Source organism: Oncorhynchus clarkii, chromosome 28 (assembly GCF_045791955.1).
Source record: "Oncorhynchus clarkii lewisi isolate Uvic-CL-2024 chromosome 28, UVic_Ocla_1.0, whole genome shotgun sequence".
Classification (NCBI taxonomy): Eukaryota; Metazoa; Chordata; class Actinopteri; order Salmoniformes; family Salmonidae; genus Oncorhynchus; species Oncorhynchus clarkii.
Genome location: NC_092174.1, coordinates 6275822 through 6296078, shown reverse-complemented (window position 1 = coordinate 6296078; position 20257 = coordinate 6275822). Strand labels below are relative to the sequence as shown.

The 20257-nt window shown below is 42.6% G+C and overlaps 1 protein-coding gene across 1 annotated transcript; it reads left to right on the top strand.

Moving 5' to 3' along the window:
* Nucleotides 1-6521: 6521 nt before the first annotated feature.
* On the top strand, nucleotides 6522-18140 carry LOC139387356 (inhibin beta A chain-like). Its single transcript, XM_071133489.1, has 2 exons — nucleotides 6522-7675; nucleotides 15247-18140. The coding sequence occupies exons 1-2, from the start codon at nucleotides 7183-7185 to the stop codon at nucleotides 16083-16085; spliced, it is 1332 nt and encodes a 443-aa protein (XP_070989590.1). The 5' UTR covers nucleotides 6522-7182; the 3' UTR covers nucleotides 16086-18140.
* Nucleotides 18141-20257: the final 2117 nt, after the last annotated feature.

Sequence of the window (20257 nt, the reverse complement as noted above, 5' to 3'; positions counted from 1 at the left end):
TATAACAACGATAAGTGCTCATCATGAATGGATGGCACAGCACTCTCCACGCTTACACCCGATGGTGCACGATAATGATATGCATGTGCCATGAGTCAGCTGGAGCGGCAACTGTTGGAGAGGCGTTGCTGTCACACGTTCCACTACCAAATCACGCTCGGGCAACGGGCACCTACTCACATCACGTTAGCACGGAGGATGTCAGTGAAGTGAGTATAGCACTGGGCAAGGGTCCTCTCTTCCAAGTCATTGGCTGGGATTACACAAGCCTTTTATAGATTTTACACAACTAATTTTACAAAGATGATTATGTAACACCAACAACCACCACCTGGGAGAGAAAAAGGATTGGGGTAAAAGAGGTCACAGGGAGTAAAGAGGGAAAGACAATGTAAAAAGAGTAGTAAGGTAAAAAGAAAGAAAGTAATGGCAGTTTTCAGAGAATGATTTAAGATAGCATATCAGGAACATAGCCAAAATAAAGGAAAAGTGAAAGGGGGATACCTAGTCAGTTGTACAACTGAATGCATTCAACTAAAATGTGTCTTCCGCATTTAACCCAACCCAACTTAATCGACATCCACGTCTTCGGCGCCCGGGGAACAGTGGGTTAACTGCCTTGCTCAGGGGCAGAACAGCGGATTTTTACTTTGTCAAAATAGAGTAAAATGGAATCAGGGTAGAGGTTAATTCCATTTAAATTCAGTCAAGTCCAGGAAGTAAACTGAAATTCCAAGTCCAATTTTCCTCAAAAGAAATTTGGAAAATTGTCTTTGTAATTCAGTTAACTTCTTGAATTTGACTGAATTGAAATTCATCTCAACCCTGTTCAGAATAGAAAGAAGCAGCTCTGTATATCTGTTTGTAGTCCTCTGAGGTAAGATTTATACCATTACCACAAGAGGGATTAGTTTTAGCTGTGGTCCCATTCTAATGGCATAGACATAATTTGGTTTATTTCAGATTAGATATTCAATAAAACTGATGGATATCAAACTAAAACGATAGCATATATTTTATTCACAATAAAATGTATATATCAGTTCTGCTTGAAACCTGTGCATGACACAATAGAATATACAGTATATTTAGTTATAAATGACAAACCTGTCTGCACAATGTGAAAAAATATCAGGTTCACATTAGACATTAGCGACCTTTGACGGGCAATGTCATTGAAAGCATAGAGTACAGTTTGTCAATATTCACCCAGAATTTTTTTTTCATTTAAAACTAGAGGTTTTGTGTGGCCAGTTATTTGAAACAGATCCTCACTAGTCAACACACCTGGGTTCAAATACTATTTGTTTTTCTTCAAATACTTGAGCTATAAACTTCCGACGGGTACCACAGGTAATCTTAGGTTTTATTACATACAATGGGCAGGAACTACTGTATATAAGAGCAACGTCAACTTACCATCATTACGACCAGGAATACGACTTTCCCGAAGCGGATCCTCTGTTTTGCCCACCACCCAGGACAATGGATCGGATCCCAGCCGGCGAACCAAAACAACGACGCCGTAAAAGGGGCAAACGAAACAGATCCTCACTAGTCAACACACCTGGGTTCAAATAGTATATGTTTTCCTTCAAATACTTGAGCTATGAACTTCTGGCGGGTACCCCAGGTAATCTTAGGTTTTATTACATACAATCGGGAGGAACTACTGGATATAAGAGCAACGTCAGCTTACCATCATTACGACCCGTAAAAGGCTCAGACGAAGCGGTCTTCTGGTCAGGCTCTGGAAATGGGGCACATCGCGCACCGCTCCCTAGCATACTACTCGCCAATGTCCAGTCTCTTGACAACAAGGTTGATGAAATCAGAGCAAGGTTAGCATTCCAGAGAAACATAAGAGACTGTAACGTTCTTTGCTTCACGGAAACATAGCTCACTCGAGACACGCCATCGGAGTCGGTACAGCCAGACAGAAACAAGCATCTTTCTGGTAAGAAGAGGGGCGTGGGTGTATGCCTTATGATTAACGAGACGTGGTGTGATCATAACATACAGGAATTCAAGTCCTTCTGTTCACCTGACTTCTATCATTATCTACCAAGAGAATTCTCTTCGATTATAATCACAGCCGCATATATTCCCCCCCAAAGCAGACACATCGATGGCCCTGAACGAACTTTATTTGACTCTATGTAAACTGGAAACCACATATCCTGAGGCTGCATTCATTGTAGCTGGAGATTTTAACCAGGCTAATCTGAAAACAAGACTCCCTAAATTCTATCAGCATATCGATTGTGCTACTAGGGCTGGTAAAACCCTGGATCATTGTGATTCTAACTTCCGCGACGCATGTAAGGCCCTCCCCCGCCCTCCTTTCGGAAAAACTGACCACGACTCCATTTTGTTGCTTCCAGCCTATAGACAGAGACTAAAACAGGAAGCTCCCGCACTCAGGTCTGGTCCGGCCAATCTGATTCCACGCTTCAAGATTGCTTCGATCACGTTGACTGGGATATGTCCGCATTGCGTCAAACAACAACATTGATGAATACGCTAATTTGGTGAGCGAGTTTATTAGCAAGTGCATCTGTGATGTTGTACTCACAGCAACTATTAAAACCTACCCAAACCAGAAACCGTGGATTGATGGCAGCATTCGCACGAACCACTGCTTTTAATCAGGGCAAGGTTACTGGAAACCTGACCGAATACAAACAGTGTAGCTATTCCCTCCGCAAGGCAATCAAACAAGCTACGCGTCAGTATAGAGACAAAGTAGAGTCGCAATTCAACGGCTCAGACACAAGGTATGTGGCAGGGTCTTTCAGTCAATCACGGATTACAAAAAGAAAACCAGCCCCATCGCGGACCAGGATGTCTTGCTACCAGACAGACTAAACAACGGCATCCCCAACCGCGTCCTCAGAGCATGCGCAGACCAGATGGCTGGTGTGTTTACGGAAATATTCAATCAATCCTTATCCCAGTCTGCTGTTCCCAGAGGGCCACCATTGTTCCTGTTCCCAAGAAAGCTAAGGTAACTGAGCTAAATGACTATCACTACCGTGATATGGCCCTTGACTAGAGACTAGTCAAGGACCATATCACCTCCACCCTACCTGACACCCTAGACCCACTCCAATTTGCTTACCGCCCCAACAGGTCCACAGATGATGCAATCGCAACCACACTGCACACTGCCCTAACCCATCTGGACAAGATGAATACCTACGTGAGAATGCTGTTCATCGACTACAGCTCAGCATTTAACACCATAGTACCCTCCAAACTCGTCATCAAGCTCGAGACCCTGGGTCTCGACCCCGCCCTGTGCAACTGGGTACTGGACTTCCTGATGGGCCGCCCCCAGGTGGTGAGGGTAGGTAACAACATCTCCACCCCGCTGATCCTCAACACTGGGGCCCCACAAGGGTGCGTTCTGAGCCCTCTCCTGTACTCCCTGTTCACCCACGACTGCATGGCCATGCACGCCTCTAACTCAATCATCAAGTTTGCAGACAACACTACAGTGGTAGGTTTGATTACCAACAACGATGAGACGGCCTACAGGGAAGAGGTGAGGGCCCTCGGAGTGTGGTGTCAGGAAAATAACCTGACACTCAATGTCAACAAAACAAAGGAGATGATCGTGGACTTCAGGAAACAGCAGAGGGAGCACCCCCCTATCCACATCGACGGGACAGTAGTGGAGAGGGTAGTAAGTTTTAAGTTCCTCGGCGTACACATCACGGACAAACTGAATTGGTCCACCACAGACAGCGCAGCAGCGCCTCTTCAACCTCAGGAGGAAGAAATTTGGCTTGTCACCAAAAGCACTCACAAACTTTTACAGATGCACAATCGAGAGCATCCTGTCGGGCTGTATCAGCGCCTGGTACGGCAACTGCTCCGCCTACAACCGTAAGGCTCTCCAGAGGGTAGTGAGGTCTGCACAACGCATCACCAGGGGCAAACTACCTGCCCTCCAGGACACTTATACCACCCGATGTCACAGGAAGGCCATAAAGATCATCAAGGACAACAACCACCCGAGCCACTGCCTGTTCACCCTGCTATCATCCAGAAGGTGAGGTCAGTACAGGTGCATCAAAGCAGGGACCGAGAGACTGAAAAACAGCTTCTATCTCAAGGCCATCAGACTGTTCAACAGCCACCACTATCATTGAGTGGCTGCTGCCAAAATACTGACTCGACTCCAGCCACTTTAATAATGGAAAAATTGATGTAAAAAATGTATCACTAGCCACTTCAAACAATACCACTTAATATAAGGTTTACATACCCTGCATTACTCATCTCATATGTATATACTGTACTCTATACCATCTACTGCATCTTGCCATCTTTATGTAATACATGTATCACTAGCCACTTTAAACAATGCCACTTTTATATGTTTACATACCCTACATTGCTCATCTTATATGTATATACTGTACTCGATACCATCTACTGCATCTTGCCTATGCCGTTCTGTACCATCACTCATTCATATATCTTTATATACATATTCTTCATCCCTTTACACTTGTGTGTGTATAAGGTAGTTGTTGTGAAATTGTTAGGTTAGATTACTCGTTGGTTATTACAGCATTGTCGGAACTAGAAGCACAAGCATTTCGCTACACTCACATTAACATCTGCTAACCATGTGTATGTGACAAATATAAGTTGATTTGATTTGATTTTAAGCTTGAATGAACTTGCTTGGTGCAATGGAGCCAATTGAATAGTCCCAAATAGAAGCAAACGCAGGCTCAATAAACCACTCAAAGTGTTTGATAAAAAATATTGACTATTTTAGCCCAGGTCTTGTGGACCAAATCCCACCATAACCGTGACATGAGCTGATGTAGACCCCTAGAGGCCTTTACATTGACTCTTGGGTACTACATTGATATTGACTACTGCGTTGTTGGGTTTAGAGCTTGCAAGAAAGGCATTTTGCTGTACTTGTGCATGTGACCTTAAAACTTGAAACTGGGTCGAAGACAAATTCCCTAGAGAATCCATCCAACGTGAAATCAGTGGTACGATGACACTAGGTATGTAATGAATATAGCTTACCTGTGTGTGTTTTGTAACTGGAACTGAGACCAGTCAGTGGGCATGCCCGGTTTATCCCAGCTAGTACATTTGGTTCCTTGGAAGTTGTGGGAATGTACGTTTTTGGTTCCCCATTGATTCTGGGAACAAAACCATACGTTTCCTCACTAGTATAAAGGGGAAACTATTTAACATTCTGAGAACAGAAGTGAACATTTCACCTTTTCTAGGAACATAGATTTTTAGGTTTCAAGGACATTCTGAGAATATTTTACTATGGTTTTATTAACGTTCTGAGAATGAAAATTATAGGTTATTTAAAGGTAATTAAATAACACTTCTAGCTTAGTTTAACTGTGTTGAACACCAAGCACAGATAGGACACATGGGAATTAATTTGCTTAGACATTAATCATGCAATCACATTTATTTGTTATTGTGGCACGGCATCAGTAGGGTCAAACCTATGATCTTTTGTTCTCTATCCACGGACTTAGTCCACTGTGCCACCAGGGTGGAACTACCATCCCATGTTATTATAATTTTTTTTTACTCAAACAAAGCTGTTCATTTTAGTCTATTCAAACAGACCCAATTTCAAAAGAAACAAGCACTCATTAAGAACACAGCTGACCACACGTTTTGTTGATGCTGAGAATGGAATGTATATGTTTTTAAATAACATTCTTAGAGCGTTCTCTGAACGTTACTAAAGTTTTCTTGTGGTTTTCTTAAAGTTCTCAGAACAATTTGAGAACATGACTTTAAAAAGAGCCACGAAATATCCCACAGAAAAACGTTATTTCTTTGTCAAACCAGTTGGAGAACGTTCCTAGAACATTACCAAAACTGAATTTAAATGTAACCATGTTTGAACTTTTAGGAAAAGTAAAGTAAGAAAGTACTTGTAGTTCGTTAAATGTGCTGAGAATGTTCCAAAGCCAAGCAGCTATCCTGCACCATTACCAGAAAGCTGTGGGAAGGTTTAGGGAAAATAACCATAGGACAACCATGCTCTCCCCAAGCTCTAAGAAACATATGGTTCTCAGAACATTATGTGCTTGCTGGGGTGTGTGTGAAAATGTGGATGAGGGTGAACACGTCTGTGTGTGTGTTGGTGTGTGGTATGAATGAATCAGGGAGACTCAGTGCGCACACAGTGCCTCTTCCGCCTCCTCCATCGTGACGTGCAAGAAAACCCCACAAGCATGCTACAAAAACCATCCAATGCAGACACTATATAGAAAGATAGCAAAACAGAGAAAGAAAATTCAAGCAAAAAACACAGACTAACTTGTGGAGGTGACCTCTAACCCTGCCCACTGACTCTTGTGTTTGCCTGAAGTTGAACTTGTTAGTTAAAATTTAAAAGGATGAACACATAGTTGTGATTCAGAAGTAATGAAACACACAGTAGTAATGGGGGGTATAGAGGGAGGGATAAAGGAAGGGAGGGAGGTATAATTACAGTGAGAGGCAAAAGAGAGAGTGGTGAGAGTGAGAGGCACTCTAACCCTGCCCACTTCGACAAAGCCATTCAACTCCGATATAGTGAGCTCTCTGAGGCTTCTCCAGTGCTGTGCATATCAGCAGGACAGGACACCACCACACTTCTTTTTGCAAGGACTAAACTAGAGTGCACACTCTCCCAAACACTTCAATTTTACAAAGACTGGACAAGAGTTTCTGTTTTTATACAGTAAACCTTATTTTACCAACTGGACAAAACAAGAGGAATGATTTTACAAAGCAGAGAGCTTGCTTTTCTGGAATTGACAAGAGAAGTGGTTTATGAGGACTGGAGCAAAGACCTGGTTTGTGAGGACCAAGTAAAGATAGTAGTGGGGTAAAGTGCTTTACCCCATAGGAGTAATACAAGGGCATTGCCTGGTCTCAAATCTCTACTTTCCAACATCCAACTTTTTGAAGCTAGCAGCACCTCACTCAGAGAAGGATTGTACTTTTCTCAAACTTGTTATTTCTGTCTCCCACACAAGTGCTTTGTTGGTGTCGGTGAAACCCCATCAACACCTGGTGAATCGGGAGAGATAAGGTGAGGAGAGCTGTCCGGTGTGCTGCTGTCCTCTACTCACCCTTCTCCAAGTATTGTGTGCACGTGTGTGAGTCGGCGTTCTGTGGCACAGGATGCCCTTGTTAGCCGCGTTTGCCGGGGTGCTGGCGTTGCTTCTCGCCAGGCTTCAGACAGGATGTGGATCCCCTACTTTGGCTGGACCTCTGGCAGCTGTGGATGTGGCCATGCCAGAGCAGGGGCTGGTGGAGGAGACCCAGGTGACCAACTGTCCGTCCTGTGTGCTGGCCCAGATGACGAGGGGTTATGACCCGGTCCCTCCTGGATTTGAATCAGCATCTGAATCTGTGGCTTGGACTTCGGGCCAAACGGACATGGTGGAAGCGGTGAAGCGGCACATCCTCAACATGCTCCACCTGAGTGCACGGCCCAACGTCACGCACCCGGTGCCACGCGCTGCCCTGCTCAACGCCATCAAGAAACTACACGTTGGCCGTGTGGATGAGGACGGCAGGGTGGAGATCCAGGAGGAGGGACTGGGGGGTGCTGGCGGTGAGTGGGCGGCGCTGCCCGAGCCGCCCTCCGAGATCATTACCTTTGCCGAGCCAGGTGAGTCAGCGATTTTGTGTGCCTCTGTATGTTTGTGTGGTTAGCAGTTACAGTAATAACATCAATTACTTTCTTGATTTGTTTGATTCATTTAAAGAAGCACCACTCAGCACCATTAATCCGTTGTTATAGTACCTGAAAGTACTCACTGTTATCACATAATTATTTCGTGATAAATATCAGGTAAACCCGTGGAAACAGTTGTTTAAAAGGGCAGTGCAGTCCCAAAAATGTTCAATCTTTTAAAATAATATTTTCACACTAGTGAGGTTGAAATAACACCCTGTAATTGTGAAAATTATGATAAAACCCTTTTAGTTTTAAGAGCCTTTAAAAAAAACTCCTGGAAATTCAGCCTGTTTAGGTGGGATGGAATTTTTCACAATCTGATCTGATTATTCTGACCAATGACCAGTCATCTTTTATTTGCATATGCATCCTCCTACTTTGAAGGTCTAAGTTGGGTAGGCTCTAGAGTCTAGACGATCCTATCGACCAATCAGTGCTGTGTATGTAAATATATTTACATTTGTATCATCACGATCAGACTGAGCATTTCGATTGGCAAAAGGAGGCTCGTGGAAATAAATGATTAAAATATAAGTTTGAATTTGTTTTCATTAAATAAACACACAGTGATTTATTAAATATACAGTGATGATTTAAAAATTAAATTAAAAGTATGCAAGCGGGCAATTAAATAACGTGCTACCTGCATGTGTAAAATGTGTGTGCCTGGGTTTGGGTCTGTTTCAATATTGATGTGTGTCTGTGGTGCTTAAGGCATCTCTTCGAACTTGTAGTCAACACGGCTTAGATTAAACTATTGACGTCCCTTTGCAATTTCTTCGTTCGGGGGTTATGCGCACCGGCTACCCACGTGCCTTGGCATCCTTAGCTAGCACGAGTTCCCCACGCTTAAGCGAGTGTCGAATGCGGCTTTTGACTCAAAATGATTTCAGTGTGTACTCAGCTACTAGAGGGCACTTAAGGATTTTGCAAAATATGTTTGCCAGGTCATCATTGGAAATAAGAATTTGTTCTTAGCCCGCTTGCCAGGTTAAATAAAGGTTACATGAAATGTTGGTATTAGATTAAGAACAAGGAATTGTAAATTATGTGACATGCTAGATGTGTATAAATGTAGTTCAAGATGGACTATAATTCATGACTAAATTAATATTCTCTCAAATGCTCAATAAACTGTGTGTCAGTGAGTGTCAATAACTATGAGTATTAGTGTGTGCATGCACCTGCCTGTTCCTCCATCCTCCTCTCTTGGAGTTAGTGTGTATGTGTGCGGGCACATCAATGGTAACAATTCATTTCTCCATAGCCATATCCAGGAAAATCATATACATTTCTCCGCTGTATGTCTTGTCAATTTAAACATGGTAGCGAATTCGGTCACACTTTGTTGGTCTTGCCGATTTCAACATCTGTTGATAAGCAACTGCTTGCTGAGGCTAGGATTAGGTTTAAAACAAGGATTGTGGCAAGGGTTGAGGTTAGGGCTATGGTTAGGGTAAGCGTATACATTTTTAAATATCATTATCAAATCATTTCTGGGTTACAATTTAAGTACCTTACTGTAATAGATTTCCATGAAATAGATTTCCATTACTTCTGCCCCAAAAATATTTATCTTGCAAGAATTTAGCTTGGAGTGCTCTGAGTTGGGGGGGGGGGGGGGGGGGGGGGGGGGGGGAACTGAAAACTATCTGTTATTGCCAGAGGTTTGGAACTTTCTTTGTTATTGGTCTATTAATACTGCTTGATTGAATCGCCTGGTAATTGTGTGTATAAAAAAACCTGGGCTGTTGGCTGTGGGAAATTCTAGGCAGGGAGTTTGCAGGGAATCAATTGTCTGGCAGTTGGGGGAAATCGGCCTTAAAGCTACTGTCGTCCTACCAACGCTACCACAAGATCAGGCTCTGAATGAGACCTAACCCAGTTTAATTTATACCCAGCGTTTGGTTGGTGAAGTCTAGTGGCACTTTGTATCGATGCAGAAAACTTCACACTATAACTGTATCCTAATGTATGGGTTTTTGCATTTTAGGCCTCGGTTTTCAGAATTTTACAACAGCGGGTCAACCACTTGATTGAAATACGTCAACCACGTTCACATCTATAGTTGGGAATTTTCATATGCAGGTGTGAAGTGGATGAATCAGAGATGAGATCAGACAACGACACGAAAACAACAATAGGAGAGTTTTAATACAATGCATCGGAACTACAACATGTATCCCCTCCACGTGCAACAGTGTGCTCTCATGCGCTGCACGCCACCGCAACGAGGGGGATGCTCTGATTCTGGAGGCTCTCCTGATTGCGGGCTGGCCTTGTATGGCAGCAGAGCGGCGCAACCAGCATGTGACAAGCACATTCTTCTCCTGCTTGTTTGCTTACATAAATGTGCATAATGGCTTGGTGCTTTAAATAACCACCCTTTTGTATGAACCTTGGATTAAAAAAAGTGCCGGTGAAATTAGGGGGGCATTAACGATGCGCAGGGGGGGGGGGTTCGAAGGGCCCGACCGACATACCTGCGGGGTTTCTAACCGTACATAATCACTTCATTCATCCAAATATGGGGCCAAATAATTACTGTGGAGGCTATAAGTGGATATGGGGATGGGGGAGAAGGAGAGAGGATAGAGAGGGAGAAAAAGAGAGAGAATAAAGAGAAAGAGAAAAAAGAGGGTGACCAAGAGAGAAAAAGAGAGAGTGGGAGAGGACCAAAATAGTGAGAAGGGAGGGGACAGAGAGAGAGAGGCGCCTGCCACCTCTCACAGCAATCAGCACTACCGTCTTCTCTGAATGAATAGTCAGGAACCAATAACACATCGTTAATGACATTCCTGTAGTGGCGATGGTCTTTCCTCGCCGACTGAGATTTCTTGGAAGATGAGGATGCTTTTCTTTTTTTATCTGCTGCGCTATCTAGCCAAATATATTTAGAGGTGCTTCGCTTTCAAGCTTTTCTATTTTCCCTGTTTTGTTTGTTCATTCATTCATTACAAGTAAAAGGAAAAAGAGATAGAGCGCCTTGCTAGGGAGGGAGGGATTTCTGTTGTCGAAAAAGTATAGATACATTTAGTGTTGTTTGGTTTTACTGTACATGCATATCCATATTCATAAGAGATATGAGTTGCTCCCTTTTCAGTACAAAAGCCCCCAAAGCACTCCCGAAAAAATCTGACTGTTTTGGTGGTGACTGTGCTTTATTTGGTTAGCTAAAGTAGTTGTCCTATTTGTCCGTGATAAATTTGGTGCGATTCCCAGGACACCGCTGAGCACCAGCTATGCACGAAAATTCCTCAAATGGTCTTAGAACACATTCAGTTTTACTGGTCAGGAAACATATGGCTTTGTTCCTAGAACCAATGTGAAACCAAAAACGAACGTTCCCACAACTTTCAAGGAACCAAACGTGGTAGCTATAGACATTTTTGAGTGTACATTTTTAAAACGTGTTTAAAAACTAGAGGGTTAAAATAACACTGTGTGTTAAAAGTATTGAACACAAATAGTTACAACATTACAGATGATTAACCACTTTTGCTGTGCAGATCCTCATTGCGCATTTTTGAAGTGTTATCTTATACTGGACATTGGAAGTGCTACAGGAGAGGGTTGAACTTGAATTTAGTCAGATATAATGGAGGAATTCTATACGTGGGCACAATTGAATTTAATCCAGGACAAAGTATCCATTGTTGTGGTCACCTAAAGATTATTTATCTGTTGTTATTCCATGTCATGATCTGAGGGGTATACTTCTTCGTGGGATAGAGGAGTTAGCGAGCTAACTTTGGTCAATTCTGAGTTTAACTTGGGATAACCGTTGACACCAAGGTTTCTCACCTTTTACCCATGCAGGTACATTTCTATGGCAAGAAATCCTTCAGCTCTAACTTGCTCCTGGGCAGGCTAACTCCACTTTATCCTGAATTAAGTGTCTGAGTTGTGCCTCTTTCCAGCGTTGTGCCTTTTTCCTTAAAATAGGTATGCAATGTGAGATGGGCTGGCAAATGGGGATGTGTGTTGGGATGCGTGTTGTTAAGTGACGGGTTGCACATGGTTGAACTTTGTCTCAATTGCAGCATGGTGACAGTGGAGAGAGACTTCTCAGTAGCTCTCCGTAGACAGGCCACCACTCCTGGGTCCGTTTTAAAATGTAGGCCTAAACAAGCGTTTCTTATTGGACAAGTTCAGGAAGTTACCTCTTCCTTTCAAAAAATGTTCTCCCTACTGGACATGACCCAGGACTGTGGCGTGTGAACAACCCACAAAGGCCCTCTCGATCCTGCAGGACTCAGAGAGATTAAATAAGACAGTTTGTGTTGTGGGTTAGAATGTCCTACACGCTCTGATTAACTCAAGTTTGTTTGAGTGTATGAGATTAAAAGGGGATCTGTTTTAGAAATAACACTTTATAAGAGCTTTCATGAATAAGGATGAGTGTATTAGTATTTTATTTGAAAACATTTATTTTCAAATTCATAAGTTTGTATAACATTTATTATAATAGATTTTGTTAAGCGTTTAAGGATGAACAATAGCCATATCAGACAATGAGGCTGTCCTAATATGGACACCATACACTGCATCCAATCACTGCATCTCCAGGACCCTAACCTACCGTTTTTCATGAAAGTAACTAGGTGGTTATTATAAAGTGTAACCAGGCTCACAACAACCCTCTCACAGCCCATTGCTTTCCAAAGTAAACAGATTCCAAAGTGACTGGGGAAGATACTTCCGAGCCCACCTAATCAGACATGACAGACCTTGAACAAATACAGTCTTGTACAGAGTCTGGAGTTTGGATAGAATGGAGTGTCCACTGTCAATAGCATGCAAAATACACTATATATACAAAAGTATGTGGACACCCCTTCAAATGAGTGGTTTTGGCTATTTCAGCCATACCCGTTGCTGACTGGTGTATAAAATCGAGCACACAGCCATGCAATCTCCATAGACAAACATTGGCATTAGAATGACCTTAAAGAGGAGCTCAGTGACTTTCAATGTGGAACCATCATAGGATGCCACCTTTACAACAAGTCAGTTAGTCAAATGTCTGCCCTACTAGAGCGGCCCTGTTCAACTGTAAGTGCTGTTATTGGGAAGTGGAAATGTATTAGAGCAACTACAGCTCAGCCACAAAGTGGTAGGCCACGCAAGCTCACAGAACAGGACCACCGAGTGCTGAAGGGTGTAGAGCATAAAAATCATCTGTCCTCGGTGTTCCAAACTGCCTCTGGAACCAACATTGCACAAGATCCAGCCCCCCCCCAAAAAACAAAAAAAACTATTAGTCGGGAGCTTCATGAAATGGATTTCTATGGCAGACTAGCCACATACAAGCCTAACATCACCATGTGCAATGCCAAACGTCGACTGGAGTGGTGTAAAGATCGCCACCATTAGACTCTGGAGCAGTGAAAACCTATTCTCTGGAGGGATCAATCACACTTCACCATCTGGTAGTCCGACGGACGAATCTGGGTATGGCGGATGCCAGGAGAACGCTACCTGCCCCAATACATAATGCCAGCTGTAAAGTTTTGTGGAGGAGGAATAATGGTCTGGGGCTGTTTTTCATGGTTCTGGCTTGGCACCTTAGTTCCAGTGAAGAGAAATCTTAACGCTAAAGCATACAACGTCAACAAAACAAAGGAGATGATCGTGGACTTCAGGAAACAGTAGAGGGTGCACCCCTCTATTAATATCGACGGGACCGCAGTGGAGAAGGTGAAAAGCTTCAAGTTCCTTGGTTCACACATCACTGACAAATTGAAATGGACCACCCACACAGACAGAGCAACAGAGCCTCTTCAACCTCAGGAGGCTAAAGAAATTTGGCTTGTCACCTAAAACCCTCACAATTTTTACAGATGCGAAATTGAAAGCATCCTGTCGGGCTATATCACCGCCTGGTACGGCAACTGCACCACCCGCAACCGCAAGGCTCTCCAATGGGTGGTGCAGTCTGCCCAACTCATTACCGGGGGCAAACCACCCGCCCTCCAGGACAGCTACAGCACCCGATGTCACAGGAAGGCCAAAAAGATCATCAAGGACATCAACCACCTGAGCCACTGCCTGTTCACCCCACTATCAGCCAGAAGATGAGGTCAGTACAGGTGCATCAAAGCTGGGACCGAGAGGCTGAAAAACAGCTTCTATCGCAAGGCCATCAGACTGTTAAACAGCCATCACTAGCACATTAGAGGCTGCTGCCTATAGGCATAGGCTAGAAATCACTGGCCACTTTAAGGAATGGAACACTAGTCACTTTAATAATGTTTACATATCTGGCATTACTCATCTCATATGTATATACTGTATTCTATACTATTCTACAGTATCTTAGTCACTTAATAATGTTTACATATCTTGCATTAATCATTTCATATGTATATACTGTATTCTATACTATTATACGGTATCTTAGTTACTTAATGTTTACACATCTGGCATTACTCATCTCATGTGTATATACTGTTTTCTATACTATTCTACGGTATCTCATTCACTTAATAATGTTTAGATATCTTGCATTACTTATCTCATATGTATATACTGTATTCTATACTATTCTACTGTATCTTAGTTCGTTCTGCTCTGACATCGCTCGTCCATATGTATATGGTCTTAATTGATTCATACTTAGATTTGTGTGTATTGGGTATATATTGTGTAAATTGTTAGATGTTACTTGTTAGATATTACTGCACTGTCGGAGCTAGAAGCACAAGCATTTCGCTACACCCAAAATAACATCTGCTAATCACGTGTATGTGACCAATAAAATATTATTTGATTTGATTTACGATGTCATTGTAGACAATGTTGTGCTTCCAACTTTGTGGCAACAGTTTGGGGAAGGCCCTTTCCTGTTTCCTTTGAACAAAGTGAGTTCCATACAGAAATGGTTTGTGGAGATCGGTGTGGAAGAACTTGTCTGGCCTGCACACAGGCATGGCCTAAACCCCATCAAACACCTTTGGGATGAATTGGAACACTGACTGCGACCAGGCCTAATCACCAAACATCAGTGCCCAACCTCACCAATGCTCTTGTGGCTGAATGGAAGCAAGTCCCCGCAGCAATGTTCCAACATCTAGTGGAACGAGTGGAGGCTGTTATAGCAGCAAAGGGGGACCAACTCCATATTAATGACTATGATTTTTGTCCACATACCTTTTTTTGGTCATATAGTGTATCTCTCATTTAGCCCAAAGCTTTATTTAATACACAGAGTAAGCATTTAAATTGATTTAAAGAGGCTATACGGCTTTTACCTCTGGTGTTGCTCTTAAGCCAAAAGGGGTTCCCTAAAAGGACAGAAATATTTTTCAGAAATTACATTATTGGACAGAAAGGGGCACAGCTCCAGTCATCATTTCTGTACAGCCTTTTTTCAACATACTCATTTGTTTTTAGCAGAGCCCCAAAAACATGCATGTGTTGCCTAACCAAAATGACTGTGAACATTTGAAGCATTGCTCTCATTGTGATGACTAAATGCCCTATTCCCTTTCCTGCTCTAGGAAACTCTCCATCTGCCATGACCTTTGACATTTCCAAGGAGGGCAGCGAGCTCTCGGTGGTGGAGCAGGCCAACGTGTGGCTCTTCCTGAAGCTGGCCAAGGGGACAGGGCGGGTCAAGGGAAAAGTGAACATCCAGCTTCTGCAGCGCCGCCGGCAGAAGCCGAAAGCTCCAGGCTCTGCCTCCACCTCCACCGAGACCCAGGGCGAGGAGGAGGAGTTGGTGTCAGAGAAGATGGTGGACACACGGCGCAGCGGCTGGCATACTCTCCCCGTGCCACGCAGCATCCAGTCCCTGCTGGATACCGGTGGCAGAGTCCTGGACCTGCGAGTCTCCTGCCCACTGTGCACCGAGGTGGGTGCCAAACCCGTCTTGGTCCCCACCGAGGACGAGCAACCGGGACGGGAGAGGGAACAGTCCCACCGGCCATTCCTCATGGTCGTACTGCGGCCTGGCGAGGAGGAACACGCTCACCGCCGTGCCAAACGAGGCCTGGAGTGCGACGACAAGATGCACATGTGCTGCAAGAGGCAGTTCTATGTCAACTTCAAGGACATCGGCTGGAACGACTGGATCATCGCGCCGCCAGGCTACCACGCCAACTACTGCGAGGGTGACTGCCCCAGCCATGTAGCCAGCATCACTGGTTCCTCGCTGTCCTTTCACTCCACTGTCATTAACCACTACCGCATGCGGGGCTACGCGCCCTTCCAGAACATCAAGTCATGCTGCGTGCCCACGCGACTACGCGCCATGTCCATGCTCTACTACAACGAGGAGCAGAAGATCATCAAGAAGGACATCCAGAACATGATCGTGGATGAGTGCGGCTGCTCGTAAGAGACAGTACAGAGCAGTAAAAGACTCATCCATAATAAGAAGGCACCATTGATATGATGGACATAATATAACTGGTATGATGGACAATACATTTTTGGGGAGTTCTTTGACTGATGTGTCTGTTTTGTCTTATTATCTGACAGGGTATCGTTAAATCGGAATAGTCTCTGTGGCACTTTCAGATAAAAAAGAGATACATCATATATTTTTGTTAAATGGAGACAGAGTGAGACTACTTATCACTGTTTATGCGCAATGTGATTCCTGCTTCTCTGCACTGCAATGAACATGGAACAGTTCCCTGAAAAAAAACTATGCAACTGATGAAGTATTACGATGTGTTGTATTTTTGTTAATGTTTCTTTATATGTGTTTTGTTTCTTAATTGTATACAAAGTAGACTTTTTTTAGTACTTTTTTTCTCCAAATGTGTGTCTGTGTTTCAAATGTTTGTATTGTTATTGTTGAGAGATACTTGAAAGACATAGGTTTGACCAGCTACTGGAGCCAAACACTAATATAATTATTAACAAGGTTTATTATTATAAATATGATTATTGTTATTCATTTCTGAACTACTTTGTCTTTGTACATAAAAATAATGAATGTTGAAATTTGCACTATACCAACATTCTTGCCAGCTTGATCACATTGACGGTAACTGGCATTTGGGCCTGCATGAAGAGATACTGCAGGAAGCCCAGTGGTTAGAGCTTGGGCCAGTAACTGAAAGGTTGCTGGAATGAATCTCTGAGCTGACAAGGTTCTGTCCCTGAACAAGGCAGTTAACCTGCTGTTCCCTGGTTGGCTGTCATTGTAAATAAGAATTTGTTCTTAACTGACTTATGTAGTTAAATAAAGGTTACATTTAAAAAACTATTTTTTTTAAAGAGAAGACTATACACAAGACACATTTAACACATAAACAGCACATACTATAGCTATGGATAGTCTCTCAATCAAAGTAAGGCCAAAGATGGGAGCACCATTAGCTTTTTCAATATGATTCATTTACCAGAAGGACATTCTCTACTAAAGCATCTTGATTAATCTTCCTAACAACTGGTGATGACAAAGGAAAAAAAAAAAACTGACCAATCTATGAAAATTATGAAACGAACACTTCAAAGAGTCTGAAAATGTCTTCCAATGGTTAAATCCATTTGGTATGACTTTTTTCCTGCTTCTTTTGTTCAACACTTCTTTCAAACTGAAATTGGAGAGCAGTGGTGTTCCAAACATATGAAATATATGATGATATTCATGACATTACATATGTCTTAAATGACAAACATACAAAGGTCAGGGAATGTGTTTGAGAGAAGAGAAGACACTGAAACAACACATTTAGACAACTTTACATACTCTTGAGTTACTGAAAATGATTTTGCTCTGTTGTACAAATCAGAACTGTTGCTTATGGATATTTTTTTATATAATTTATTTGGCAGCAATTTTTTGCTTCATCATTAAACACAATGCGTTATACTATTTCTGTCATGTTTTGTTTCAGTTATCGGTAACACTTTACTTAATGCGTCCAGGTTTTCACAATGGTTGAAACTTCGTCCAGTCAACGCTTACTCCAAATCCAATGTTTTTACATTTATGATGGGGGAAAAAGGTAGAAAATGTGCAAAATGACGCAAAAAGTCTGTCAGGCTGTCTTAGACACATGGACATAAAGTGGCTACTGTGGAGCCAACACCAGCAGGGAATGCAACCCCAGCGAGGGACAAACTAGCCCTGCCACAAAGCTGGTTGGCTGGATGCTTGTGAGTGACATTGAGCTGCAGTTGCAGGGCCATGTCTGACCATAAACAAGGCGAGCAGCAAACATTCCACAGGCTTCAAGGGCAAGAGACGTGAGTGCTCGCTGATAACCCCTTATAAGATGCCAAGGAGGAGGACGATTGGAGTGATTTGGCAAGCAGGCCTCAGAGGAGTGCTATCTCGTGGCCTAAAGATGGTTCAGGGCCCCTTGTTGGCACGTGCTTGTTTTTCAGATCCCTGGCTTGAAATATCCTGGGAGGGAATGTATGTAATGATGCTAAGGCTAACAGGAGTTCCAATAAAAAAATTGCTTGAAGTAATTGTCCAGTGTTTCCAGATTTCTATGAAACATGACCTATAATTACTTACAATATGAGTGAAATAGTTTTCCTTACAAATAATTGTCATGAAATATGTTAAAAAGCAGCTATTCTGTGTTGGAATGGTGTGTGTATACTCCACCAGCAGAATGGTGTCGGTAAGCAGACCCGCGAGCAATTGCGTCCCCTCATGATGAGTTCAGATTTTTTGTGATACAGAGTTTAATGACTGTGATAGGAGAAAAAATTAGGATGGATCAACAACATTGTAGTTACTTCACAATACTTTCTAAAAGAAGCAAGCCTGTACAGAATAACGAATATTCCATCCTTCTTGCAATAAGGCACAAAAGTAAAACTGCAAAAGATTTGGCAAAGCAATGAACGTTATGTCATGAATAAAAAACGTTATGTTTGGGTCAAATCCAACACAACACATTCTGAGTACCACTCTTCGGCATCATGTTATGGGTATGCCTATTATCGGCAACGACTGGGAGTTATTTATGATGAAAAGAAACGTTCCTGAGTGGCCCAATTTACGTTGCTGATGCACATACAAACACTTCTAGAAAACACACTGAAAACATGGTCCCCAGCCAAACTTTGTGTCCTAATTGGCTGAAGACAATAACCACTCTGAGGTAGTGTGGGAGGAGCCAGAGTCCAAATGTCCATTCGGGCACACAGATTGGCTGAAACCAAGAGGCGGTAATAGACCCCTGAGAGGGGAAGAACTCACTCCAATGGGACTGTAGGGAAAGTCACCGTGCACAGGCATGGCCTTTTTTACAGTAACATAATTGACAAGGCTTGACATTGGTTATGATTATGACAGTGGATGCCTTTCAAACTCACAAAATCATAGGCATGATGCAAAATAATATTATAAACAGATGTAAGTAACATTTATTGGCTATCAAGTAAACTAGATAGCTAAGTTTACTAACAATGAGGAGAAACAATAATACAGCAATTTACTGTTGTAAATCTCTGAAACTGATAAGCTGGTTTTACTACAAAAATATTTGTCTAAGCCTCCCTGATAGATATGGATGTAGCTAGATACTGTCTGCCTACGTACCTAGGTACATTTGTACACTTTGGTCACTATGAAAAAGTTTAGGGATATACCATATTTCTTTCTATTAGGCTAAATATTGTTCTAAATGTAATGGATGTGCCTGTGCGCATTTTGTTATGTTACAGCCTTATTCTAAAATTGATTAAATACTTTTCCCCTTATCAATCTAAACACAATAACCCGTAATGACAAAGTGAAAACAGGTTCCTTGAACTTTTTGCAAATGTATTAAAAATAGAAAACAAAAATGCATCCTGTTTACGTTGATCATCCTTAAGATGTTTCTACAACTTGATTGGAGTCCACCTGTAGTACATGCAATTGATTGGACATGATTTGGAAAGGCACACCCCTGTCCATATAAGGTCCATATAAGGTCCCACAGTTGTCAGAGCAAACACCAAGCCATGAGGTCGAAGGAATTTTCTTTTGTAAATAAGTTGTTGAATACGTATGTAAATCTGTTTTTTTATTTGGAAAATGTGTTAAAAATGTCTAAAATGTCTAGAATAAGGCTGTAACGTAACAAAATGTGGAAAAGTCAAGGGTCTGAATACTTTCCGAATGCACTGTATATAAATATCTTTGGCGTTCCCATTAATGCAGTCAAATTTCGAAGATCGATATAAAAGATCCATATTTATTTTATGGTGGTTCTACATGGTCTGAGGCTGAGCCACACTATCCTTTATCCGGCTTCGGTGCACTGGAAATGGTGTTTGGCATGGTGAGCTGGGAAAGCTGAGAGACTCCTTGTGCTTGTGCTTGTGGCGAATGGTCTTGTCCTGTCTGCGACGTATGGCCAGCTGGATTCTGCTGGAAGTAGTGTAAGTGGTGTAGGAACTCTGTTTGGACCTCTTGCAGAATATTTGCTGGTACTGTACATCTGCTGGAAAGACATGTTTGTGGTGTTCGCATTTGACCCTTTTTGTGGAAGGGACATTTTACAGTTGGTAAAGGTGTGAAACGAATGGGACCTACAGTACGCGTTTAGA

What these genes read in the sequence shown, in the direction of transcription:
- LOC139387356 (XM_071133489.1), top strand. Translation starts at nt 7,183, where the DNA reads ATGCCCTTGTTAGCCGCGTTTGCCGGGGTGCTGGCGTTGCTTCTCGCC. An exon ending in CATTACCTTTGCCGAGCCAG is followed by an intron (nt 7,676 to 15,246) that starts GTGAGTCAGCGA and finishes TTCCTGCTCTAG; the next exon opens with GAAACTCTCCATCTGCCATG.